At 49.8% G+C, this 12,024-nt stretch overlaps 1 protein-coding gene across 3 annotated transcripts; it reads left to right on the top strand.

Annotated features, from left to right (window-relative positions):
• Window positions 1-342: 342 nt before the first annotated feature.
• On the top strand, window positions 343-4,482 carry LYPD5 (LY6/PLAUR domain containing 5). Of its 3 annotated transcripts, none has more exons than XM_019804573.2 (5): window positions 343-478; window positions 2,153-2,281; window positions 2,786-2,962; window positions 3,189-3,335; window positions 3,680-4,482. In XM_019804573.2, exons 1-5 carry the CDS (start codon window positions 421-423, stop codon window positions 3,937-3,939), a joined length of 771 nt encoding a protein of 256 aa, XP_019660132.1. In that variant the 5' UTR covers window positions 343-420; the 3' UTR covers window positions 3,940-4,482. The 3 variants fall into 3 exon arrangements, with proteins under 3 accessions (XP_019660132.1, XP_034494728.1, XP_019660134.1); XM_034638837.1 differs by lacking the exon at window positions 343-478 and adding an exon at window positions 1,230-1,595; XM_019804575.2 differs by lacking the exon at window positions 343-478 and adding an exon at window positions 1,628-2,029.
• The last annotated feature ends 7,542 nt before the right edge of the window (window positions 4,483-12,024 follow it).

Raw genomic sequence — 12,024 nt, 5'->3', positions numbered from 1 at the left:
CCCAGCATTGGAGGATGTGTGTGTGTGGTGTTTGTGCATAATGTGTGTTCCAGTAGAGAAAGAGAAGCGAAATCAAGAGACCATGTGTACCAACCTCAGACTAGAACACAGTGTGGGGAACGGGGTAGAAAGAGAGCCTGCAAACTATAAATCTCCCAAATTAAGGGTTATAGGCCTCTAGCTCCCCCTTCCCTCATACTCAGAAATCCAGACCCCAATCTCTCTCCCTCCTGGGCACCAAGGACTCATCATGGCCCCATCATGATTACCTAGGAGGAGACCAGGAAGGGCGGGGGTGGAGGAATCCTAAGCAGGCTGGAGAGCCGGGATGCCTGGGGCTCAGCAGGGAGAACCAGCCAGACAGAAATCAGAGCAGGAGGAGCTGTCCTCAGTGTCTCAGCTCAGCTCCACAAGCTGGCAATGGGAGTCCCCAGAACCATCCTGCTCTGCCTCTTTGGGGCTGTGTTCTGCCTGACAGGTACCCAGACTTCTGAGCCCAGTGTTGGGGAGGGGTGGACTCCTGGGTCTAAGGGAGGAAGGACTGGGGAGGCCTAGGCTCCTGGGTCTGAGGGAGGAAGGACTGGGGGGACCTGGATCCTGGGTCTTGGTGGAGGAGCCGCTTGGAGACTGTGGCCTTCTCATGTGTCTTCTCCTCTGAGCTCCCACCAGTCATCTCTGGTGTCTCTCTTCCCCTCTCTGCAGACTCTCATCCTGCCCACGCCCTCATTCAAGGGTACTTCCAGGGAACCCTGGGGGCTCTTTCCAGAACTGGCAGGGAACTTTGGCCTCATCCTCAGGCAACCCCTTCCCCCAGTTTGGGAAAAGATAGAGACATACTCCTATCAGGACCACAGTGTCTCCAAAGACAGGGGCAAGCGGGGAGAGGAAACTAAGCCTGAGCCTGCTCCCCCGCCCCCCCCCAACACCGTGTGTGTGTGTGTGTGTGTGTGTGTGTGTGTGTGTGTGTGTGTGCGCGCTCAACCCCGGAAGAGAGTCTGATTGCTGTGTGTGTCCACATGTGGGTGCCCGGTGGGTCTCTGTGTATGTGTGTGTTTCTCTGTACCAGATTTCATACATGAACAAGTGTTTGAACAAATGCTTCTGGGTCTTTCTCTGGGTTTCACTTCCTCTGTAAAAGCGATGTGTGTGTGATTTTGCATATCTGTGTCTCTCTTTGTGTTTGTGCATCCTGTGATCATCAGGTCTGGTTTCATCCCTGGGCACATGTGTTTGGGGACTGAAGTGTGTCTGTCTCTCTGTGTATCTGTGCCCCATGTCTCCCTGTGTCTTGGATCTGTCTATGGTTTAAAATTGTATGTTTTTGTGGGTCTCTTTTTTTCGTATCTCTAACTTGGCATAATTGTGGTCTCTCATTTTATTTGTGTCTAAGATTCTTGAGGCCATATTTGTCTCTCTCTGGGTCTGACTTCCTCTGTCCCTGGGTCTCTCTGCATGTTGTTTTTGTTTCTGTATCCACACGTTTTTCTGTCTGTTGATATGATCTTGCATGTGTCTTGGGTGGGGGAGTTTCCATTGGGACTTATTTCATGTGTGTATACAGAACTCTGCGGGGACGCTCCGGTTGCTCTGTGCATGTGAGTGAGATTTGCATGAGTCTGTGTCAATTTTGTTATTTTGTGTTTATGTCAGTATTTTAACTGTTTTGTGTGTGTGCTGCTGGGGCTGGCCGTGTGTGTACATTTGTAGTACAAGATTGCACATCCCATTGCCTGTGCTGGAGTCTGTTTTCTACCCACGGCCTTTTAGTGCTACTGGACATCCTGAGTTTGGTTGGGAGAGGGACAGGCGGAGCAGGAGTGAATCACTTCCTCTTTTATTTAATCTTAGAGGGCTTCCTGGAAGAGGGTGGAGATCCTGAACAGCTGGGGGAGGGAAACTGGACTGGCAGGTGCACAGAGGCCATTACTTTGCCAGGAGGTAGACACTGCTGTGAGCAAGCCCAGCAGCGGACCCTAGCTCTCTCTAGGCAGCAAGGCCTGGTTCCCCTCAGAGCAGAGCAGCCTGGCTGGTGAGACTGTCATTTGCAAGGGGGAGCTCTGGGGGAGTTCCTGGAACAGGCTCATTCCTCCCTACCCCACCCTCCCCACACACACAGCTCCTCTCACCCTATCCACCCTGCTTCTCTCGTCAGACACCCACGACCGGCAATGCTACAACTTTCAACACATCTACTTCGGGCCCTTTGACCTCAGCGGGATGAAATTCCACAATGTCTCCTGTCCCCAGGGATGCTCTGAGGCTGTCTTGTCCCTGGACACTGGTGAGGGACAGGAAATGGCAGGAAAAGGAGAAGCGGGAGCAGAAGACAAAGGGGGTGGGGGCAGAGACAGGGATGAGAGATTAGGGAGGGAGGGAGCAGAGGAGAAGAGCCAAGGGGTTAGGGGGATTGGGGTGAAGAGATGGGCAGAGCTAAGGACAGAGAGCGGAGGTAGAGGAAGGGAGGAGCAAGGAGGTGAGGGAGAAAGACCAGGGAGGATGAGGGGCGTGCTGACGGTCAGGAGGAGGGAGGGGAAGAGCCGAGGAGGGGAGGAGGTAGGAAGGGGTTGGTGAGGGGAGGAGGAGTAGGGGGAGTAAGGGAAGCGGAGTTTGCAGGGAGAGAGGGAGAGGGAAGGGCAGGAGGGAGAGGCGAGGTGAGTGCTGGAAAAGAGTGGAAGAGGAGGGAGAGGTTAGAGACTAGGGAGGCCGAGCGGGGAGGTAAGAAGGAGAGGAGGAAGCAGGCTGGAACGAGGCAGCGCACCAGGCCCCGCTCCCCTCCTGCCTCCAGGGTACCGCGCCTCAGTGACCTTGGTCCAGAAGGGCTGCTGGACAGGCCCGCCTACGGGCCGGATGCTGTCCGACTACCACGCGCTGCCGCCAGACTACTCGGTGGTGCGCGGCTGCGCGACTGACTTGTGCAACTCCGACCTCATGACCCACGACTCGATCCCCAATCTGAGCCCGGGTGAGCCGGAGGGCGGGGCGGGGCACTGGGTGGGCTGGCAGGGTTCCCCCCCATCCTCGGCCTTGGCAGGGAAGGGGCGTGGCCTCCACTTGGGCGCTTCCTCCCTCGCGCTAGGATTAGGGCCTTCATGTCAGTCAGGCTAGGCGGGCGCCCCGATGCAGTGCGCAGCTCACACGACCGTACCGCGCAACCATTACCTGAGTGTGCGTCTACGCTCTCTTGCTAGCTCCCAACCCGCCGACTCTCAGCGGCTTGAAGTGCTACGCCTGCTTGGGTATCCACCCAGAGGACTGCACCCCGGAGAAGTCTCGACAGGTCCAGTGTCACCACGACCAAAGCGTCTGCTTTCAGGGCAACGGCCAAATGACCGTCGGTGAGGGGCTGGGAGCGGGGCAGAGCCTGCCCAAAGGGTGTGAAGGCAGGGCAGGCCTGACGGGGAGACATGGCAGTGGTCTGAAGGAGTCGGCGTGGCTGGAGGGAAGAGCCATGGCTCTCCTTTGAGGAAGAAGCATGGCCCTGGTCTGAGACAGGAGGCAGAGCCATGTTCTGGTCTGAAGGAGGAAGCCATGCCCCTGCTCTGAGGGAGGAGGCAGGGCTCTAGTCTGAGGAGAGGGACTGGCAGTAAGTCTGAGGACCCAGTCGTGGCCCCCGCCTCTGAGGTGGAGGTTCAGACACAGCTGCCTCCCTCAGTTCTGACCCCTCACTGCCCCCACCCAGGCAACTTCTCAGTCCCCGTGTACATCCGAACCTGCCACCGGCCCTCCTGCATCATCAAGGGCACCTCCAGCCCCTGGACAAACATCGACCTGCAGGGCTCCTGCTGTGACGGGCACCTCTGCAACAGGGACTCCGTGGCCCAGCCCTTCACCACTGCCTCTGCCACCGCCCCTGCCCAGGCGCCCCTCCTCAAGGCCCTGCTCCTCATGGTCCCCCTACTGCTGGGTACTCTGGGAGGACCCCTCATGCCCCTCGCTTAGCCCCTCCAGCCTCTTCATGAGCAGGATGCTGGGGGCAGACATGCACTCACTTCTCGAAACTTCAGCCTTTGTAATGTGGTTTACTGGGAAATGATATCACACAAGAGTTGCACTCCTGTCTCTCTCTGCCACCCCCCCCAACTTCTCATTCCCTGCCCTGCCCACACCTGATCAGCAGGCCTGGGAGAAATTGGGAACGGTCCCCATTATCCCAGGGTGGGGAGAAACAGCCCCATCCTGGCCCACATGAAGAGCAATCCTGACAACGGCTATTACTGAACACCAGTGAAGCCCTGGCACCCCACGACCCGGTTTCCTCCCTCTGGAGCCAGCAAGGAACTACAATAATGTCTTTATTCGTATCATCATGAGAGGTTCAAAAGGCAGTATATCCTAGGAGCTAGGAGCCCAGACTCTGGAGCCAGCCTGCATGGGTCTAAATCCCAGCTCTACCATCTAGCCCGTGGCTAGTTACTCAACCTCTCTGCACCTGTTTCCTCACCTATAAGGCACAGGTGAAAATAAAACCTATACTAATGACAAGCCCTACTTCGCAGTGCTTGTGTTCAGAATTTAATGAGATGAACACGGACTACCTGGGACACAAGAGCCACCCAGCGTGAGTCGGGCTATTATCACAATGCCCATGAGCAAATGAGAGGTGAAGGCATGTGCTCGAGCTCGTGTATCTAGTGAATGGAGAGCCAGGAGCGTGACTCCCGGCGCCATCAACCACTAGGCAACTCGACCTCACAAACACACAGGTGTTGATGAATTTGACAGAAAAGCACTTGAGGCGAAGCTGAACCAGGAAAAATTCTCCAACCTGTGGAGACTGGGGGAGACACCCTGGAAGAAGTGAATCTTACGCAAACTCCTAACGGGTAAAGAGGTCTTTGGCAAAGAGAAGCAGGAGGAAGGGCATTCCAAGCGGAGGAGACAGCCTGGACACAGATCCAGAGGTAGGAAGGAACACGGGGTGGGCAGATGTGTACATAAACATGGAATCCCGCAGCGTGACCTCTTGTCCACGTGCTTTACAAGGTCCTTTCACATCCTGTCCCCCACTTGGTCCTCCCAATGACCCAGAGAGGCACACAAGAAAGGGAGTTGCATCCCCATTTGGCAGACAAGTTGCCCAAGACACGGTGAGAGGCAGTGATTTTCAGAGTAAGTGGCAGGGCAAGGATGGATCCCCACATCTTCTAAGTTCCTTAATGAAGAGGAAGTCAGCTCAGACACTCCTATCTTCCTGTGAGGTCAAGGGGAGAAGCGTTCTAGATGTCTACACGTCTTGACATAGAAGGAGAAGCTGAATGTCAATATCCATTCATTCATCACATTTACTCAACACCTACCGTATCCAAGCACTGTCCTAGTTTCTAAGCATACAGCAGTGAATGAAACAGGCAAAAGTCCCAACCTTCAAGAAACTGACTGACTGATTTATTCTTTTATTTATTTGACAGAGAGAACACAAGCAGGGGGACTGCAGAGGGAGAGGGAGAAGCACACTCCCCGCTGAGCAGGGAGCCTGATGTGGGGCTCGATCCCAGGACCCCATAATCATGACCCAAGCTGAAAGGCAGACGCTTAACCAACTGAACCACCCAGGTGCCCCCAGAAAACTGACCTTTCTAGTGTGGGAAGCAGACTTTGGATTTTACTGCAAATGTGGTTTGAAGCTGGGATGGTCAGTCTGGGATGGTCAGTCTGACGTGTCTGCTTGGATAGGCTACAATCTCAGTTAGCCACGCAAACACTAATCTCAGTGTAAGTACGAAGGTATTTTGTAGATATAGATATTACAGTTCATGGTCAGGTGACTATGAACAAGGGAGATTATCCAAGATCATCTGGGTGGGCCTGGGTCAGTCAGCTGAAAACACCTTAAAAGCAGACTGAGGCTTGCCTGAAAAAGAAATCTGCCTGCGGACAGCACCTTCAGCCCGTGCTGGAGAGTTCCAGCCTGCCTCTCCTTACAGCCTGCCCTATGGATTTTCAACTCACCTGGCCAGCCCACACAATCACGTAAGCCTTGCCATAAATCTCGTATCTTAATATATATCTCCAGCTAGTTCTGTTTTTCTGGCTGATCCCATACTGATAAGAGAATCCATTGGAGAATTATAGCAGGGAACTGCCATGTTTCACATAAATATATATCATATAATAATATATGTATAGTATATTATTATATCTTACATAGTGTGTACATAATGTTATAATATATGTATGTAATTATATGTATATGTAATTACATATAACTTTTTCACTGAAACATAAAACACATACAGTAAAATGCACAACGTGCCATTTTTCCATATGTATACACCTGAGTAACCTCCACTAGGTCAAGATATAGAACATTTCTGGTCCCTGTCCACAAAGCCTCCCACATAGCCTTTCACAGGCACTTCCTACCAGGAGGGAGTCATTATTCTGACTTCTATCGTACATCAATTTTGCCTAATATCGTACGGCATATAAATGGAGTCATACAGCGTGTCCTCTTGCGTACATTTTAATAAGATCCCTGGGTCTGGGGCACCTGGGTGGCTCAGTCAGTTAAGGGTCTGTCTTCGGCTCAGGTCATGATCTCAGGGTCCTGGAATCAAGCCCCGGGTCAGGCTCCGTGCTCAGTGTGGAGTCTGCATGAGATTCTCTCCCTCTCCCTCTGCCCCTCCCCCCATTCACATGTGTGCATGCTCACTCTCTCTCTCTCTAATTTAATTAATTAATTAATTAAAATTTTTTTTAAAAAAAAGAAGTCAGGAAACTCAGTGGCCAAAAGAGGGGACAAGGGGATTTCTGGGATCTGGTCTTGTGTTTCTTGATCCAAGAATCCACTCACCCGGGGCGCCTGGGTGGCACAGCGGTTAGGTGTCTGCCTTCGGCTCAGGGCGTGATCCCGGCGTTGCGGGATCGAGCCCCACATCAGGCTCCTCTGCTATGGGCCTGCTTCTTCCTCTCCCACTCCCCCTGCTTGTGTTCCCTCTCTCGCTGGCTGTGTCTATCTGTCAAATAAATAAATAAAAAAAATCTTTAAAAAAAAAAAAAAAAAAATCCACTCACCCTGCTCTTTGCTGAGATTTGTGTCCTTTCTATATGTTTATTATTTTCCATAAAAGGTTGAAAAAAATTTTAAATGCTTTCTTGGTGCAGAAATGGCAAATGGGGGGTGGAGAGAAATAAAACATACCCCCTTTCTTAAAGTTATTTATTTGGTTACAACTAATGAGAAAAGGGATAAAGAAGACTTCAGTTAACCATCTCATGACATGAACCATTGCGTGTTAGGTAATGTGTTAAATGAAAAGGAGTGACTGAGCGAATAAATCCAGGAAATGTGGTCTCTCTTGTCTCCATTGTGTGAAATATTCAAATGATATTTAGTATTGTTACTATCTGCATTCTGACTGAATGGACTTAAATTTGCACATCATTCATTTTGCCTATCCCTTCACACACATTTTTTTGTCTTCTTGATCTTTGGTCATCTAACCCTTTTTTACTACTCACCCAACAACTAATTATTGCTATTTCCTAGTTGCAGGGCCTAAGAAATACCTGGTCTTGATGAGAAGGAAAAGGCAGAAGTAGCATGGATGCGATTGACAAAATTTTCATTTATGAATGTCAGGACCACCACCACTATGAATCCTTATATGAAATAATAAAGGGAAAGAAGAGGCAAGATTAAATGAAGTCAGTAGATAGATGATAGACAGATGGAAAGATAAAAAAGGAAGAAAGGAAGAGAGGGAGGGATGGAGAGGAAAAAACAAGTGAAGAAGAAAATATGCATATCTACAGTTTGCATTTCTGTAACTGGTCACAAGGCCATAGTTGATATGTATGCTTTCCTTCTTTCGTTACTCATTCCGAATTTCCTTTGCCCTCAGCTGGAGAGTGTCTTTTAACTAGGGAGGTGACCCAAACACTCATTCCTGAAAGGTCTAAATCCTTAGTGGTCCTGTCTTTTTTTTTTTTTTTTTACTTTTGGACATGGAATCTCTAAGAAGAGTTCCAGAGAATGCCTGGGGTTCCAGACATGCCTATTGGTTCAGTGGCATGAGGAGGAGCCCCAAATGCCTGGGTGGCAGTCTCACCTTCAATTCAGACGAACCACTGCTGTGTCCTCTAGTGGAAGCATTCTTTCCTTGGGAACAAAGACCTCCAAACAAGCAGAGCTCAAGGTCATGGGAACAGGAGGCAAAAATTTTCCAAGTGGGTAGTAGGTGTAACAGCGAGAGGACCCCCTGCCACCCCTTGATACCCATGCATTCTGTCTGTGGGGAGACAGCACTATAAAATGGTCATCACCTCAAAGCTTATGCTGTACCCTAGAAGGCGGAGGCCCATCCTTTCAGGGTGTTGACTCCCAGAGGGCAACAATAACCCAGGCATCCCATTGTTTTATCAGGTGAGCTTCTTTTAGGTGATGAGATATGAGGTAAGACCAGTGAAATCCACGGGCACGAGCCCATTGCCACACTTCATTCACTGTATTAAGAGGTTCCTGGTCAGAAACAACACTGTGTGGAACACAGTGGAGGAGAAGACATTCTGCAGTCCTAGGGAGGGAGTTTAAGTAAGGTGGGAGAAGAAAGGAGAGCCCTTGATCCTCCAAGTGTCCATTTACATACAAATGACCACTTAAGACACGGGTCTTGGAAATGAAGCTGAAAGGTGGCAAGGGAACAGCATTAATTTACCAAACCTAGAGTTATACACCTCGGTATCCATCATTCATTGTGGTCCTCTGTTCCTGGCCATGCACTGGGCACGGGGGCCATGGAGGTGACTCCCAAGCCTGGAGGAGCTCTGAGTCTGATGTGAGGGAGGCAGATCCACACTCAGACAGCCACAAGCCTATGGTGGAGGAACATGCATGTATAAGAGGAGACAGAGTTGGAGAGGGATATAATGAAGCTGGTGCCAGAGGGAGGAGAACCTGGTAACAGGTCTTAAAGCATGCCATAGGGACAGAGAAGGGAACAGCATTCCAGGGAGAGGGGCTAGCCAATTCAATGACAGAGAACACAGAAATAGAAGTAATCTCAGGGGAGAGTCCACAAATATTTGTTATTCATTCCTCTGTGCTGGGCAATCCTGGTGAATCCTACCCTTGAGGACTTCTTGGTCTGATGGGGGATGCAGGCTAGCACCCAAATGGCCATAGACCCCAGATAGATCAGGGGATAGATAGAGGAGTGGTTGGGCTGGAAGGGCTAACAGGTAAAGAAGAAACCTCTGATTGAGGGTTGAGGCAATGGAGCATCAAGGTGGCATCAGAGAGGACAAAACCTCTGTTGGGTCCTGAAGGATGAGTAGAAGGTCATCATGTGGACAGAGTGGGAAACAACATTCAGGCAGAGGGACCAGCCCAAGCCAAGGCCTCAGGAAATGTTTGCTAAATTGCAAGAAGACAGCAGGACAAAGGCAGGAGCAAGTTAAGACACAGAGCTGCAGGGAGGGAGAGTCGGCAAACATTTACAATCTGTTCTGAGCTGGATGATGCCAAGGACCCAGTAATGAGTCAGATCCAACCCTGCCTTCCTGCTCTGGAAGGAGACAGTGATAAATCTGGAGGCTCACAAGCGGTAAAGCATGAGGTATGAGGGCCTAAGGGAGCTCCAAAGGGGAAGACCAGAGAAGGCTGTTGACAGGAATTAATCTCTGAGAAGACATCTAAATAACTAATAGGAATTGGTAAAGCAGTAGGAGGAAAGGCATTCCAGGTAGGAAGGACAGTACTCACAAAGGCTTGGTTTGTGTATACAGCATGAGGAAGGAAGATGAGGATGAAGAGGATGGCAGAGTCCCTGAAGGGCCTAAAATGTCAGGTGAAGATAAAGTCCCCTGAACTTTTCCCTACAGCCAATGGGGATCCATGGAAGGGCTTAGAGCAGGAGAAAGACATGGTGGAAGCCCAGTGATGGGAAGCTCTCCCAGAGACCATGCGGGGGACAGACCAGGGGGAGTGAGACTGGAGACAAGGAGAAGAGAGAGGAGGTCGTCTCTCACTCATAATCAGGGTGCCAGGGGCCACATAGTATCTAAGGGTTGGAGGGAGAAGGAGAGACTAACAAAGCACAATGTGTGAGGGCTGTGGGTTAGGAGGAGTAAAGTTTCTTATAAGTGGGGATAGTGGTCTCCTCTGGAAATTGGGAAGGGAATTTTGTCATAAAGGGGCACCCAGGAAGATTCTGGGGAGAAGCAATATTCTCTCTGGGTGTCCAGGGTGATTTCATGGGGGTTCACAATATAATTATTTGTCCAAAATAGACCTCTGGATGTTATGCACTTTCTGCACGTACAGTACATTTCATACAAAAAAAAAAAAGAATTCCAATAGCAAAGTTAAGGCCAGAGCCCAGGTCTTTGGACTCCCATATTGTGGGAGTCTATCTTTGTTGATAGAGGTCAGAATAGTGACCATCCCTGGTGTGTCAGTTGGGAGAGAGTACAGGAGACCTTGCGGTGACAGTGGAGATGCCCTACGGCCTGATCAGGTGCTGGTCACACACGTCCATACACAGGTAGAGCTGCATCAATCTGTACACGAAGATTTGCAAACCTTACAATGTGTGAGCCATACCTCAATGAAAAGAAACAAAATTCAAAATACGACATATAATTAAATGATATCATGTCTGGGATTTGCATTAAAATAATAGAGGAAGTGAGGAAGTGGGTGGAGGTGAAATGCAATTAGCCATGAGTTGGTAGTTGTTAAGTGGGTACATGGCGGTTTATTACACTCTTCTTTTCACTTCTGTATGTTTGAAGTTTTCCAAAATAAAGAGTATATACATGAATGTATGTATACATGAATAGATAAGCACAGAAATAGTTAGGACAGGGGCGCCTGGGTGGCACAGCGGTTAAGCGCCTGCCTTCGGCTCAGGGCGTGATCCCGGCGTTATGGGATCGAGCCCCACATCAGGCTCCTCTGCTATGAGCCTGCTTCTTCCTCTCCCACTCCCCCTGCTTGTGTTCCCTCTCTCGCTGGCTGTCGCTATCTCTGTCAAATAAATAAATAAAATCTTTAAAAAAAAAAAAAAGAAATAGTTAGGACAGGTACCTACTGAACACACAGTGACCCAGGCACTCCCTCCCTTGGGAACTCAGATGTCTGCCTTCTCTCAGTGATCCAGAAGTTCCAGTGTCTGGATGGATCACACACATATCACTCCTTTCCCAAGATTTGTTTGACCTCTCCAGCGTAATGGAAGTGGAAGCCCTAATCAGCACCAAGGACAGATCTGTGGCATTAGGTCTCAGAACCACAGACAGCAACTTCAACTAATTGGGGTGGAGGGACAAAGGACAGGGAAATGAAGAAATGACATCCTTCCCACCTCCAGGACAGTGTGGAACAGGGTAAGAGGGTAGAGTCGAAGGACAGCCAAAAAGTACCATTGAATAAGAGGATTCCTTCACAAATATCCATGGGGCATCTCCTATTGCCAGGAGCTGTTCTGAACACTGAGGATGACAAATCCCTGCCCCAAACAATTAGACAAATAAGAAAACAGGATTATTTAGACAATCCTAAGTGCTATGAAGACAAAGCAATTAAATAGGATACAGGATTCTTTATGGAGCAGGAGGAGACCGTTTTTAAAGAGGTGGTCAAGAAAGAGACTATATTTGAGCAAAGAACTGGATGAAGTAAGACAATGATTCGTGAGGAGATTGGAGGGCAAAGCACTCAGGCAGAGGGACAAGCAAGTGTCAAGAACTTGAGGCAGAGAAAAGCATGGCAGGTTTGAGGATCAGCAGGAAGGCCAATGTGGTAGAGCAAAGTAAATGGAGAGGAAAGTGGCAGGAAGGGTTTTGGCAAGATAGGAATAGACTTACAGGAGAAAGAGAGAGGAAAGTATGAAAGACAGGGATTGAAAGAGTCAAGAAAGGGGCACGGGGTGGTTCAGTTGGTTAAGCATCTGCCTTCAGCTCAGGTCATGTTACCAGGGTCCCTGCTCAGCGGGGAGCCTGCTTCTCCCTCTGCCCCTCAGCCCACTCATTCTCTCTCTCTCTCTCTCAAATAGGTAAATAAAATCTTTAAAAAAAAAGAAG

Source organism: Ailuropoda melanoleuca, chromosome 12 (genome assembly GCF_002007445.2).
Source record: "Ailuropoda melanoleuca isolate Jingjing chromosome 12, ASM200744v2, whole genome shotgun sequence".
Taxonomy (NCBI): domain Eukaryota; kingdom Metazoa; phylum Chordata; class Mammalia; order Carnivora; family Ursidae; genus Ailuropoda; species Ailuropoda melanoleuca.
This window is presented reverse-complemented; position numbering and strand designations above follow the sequence as displayed.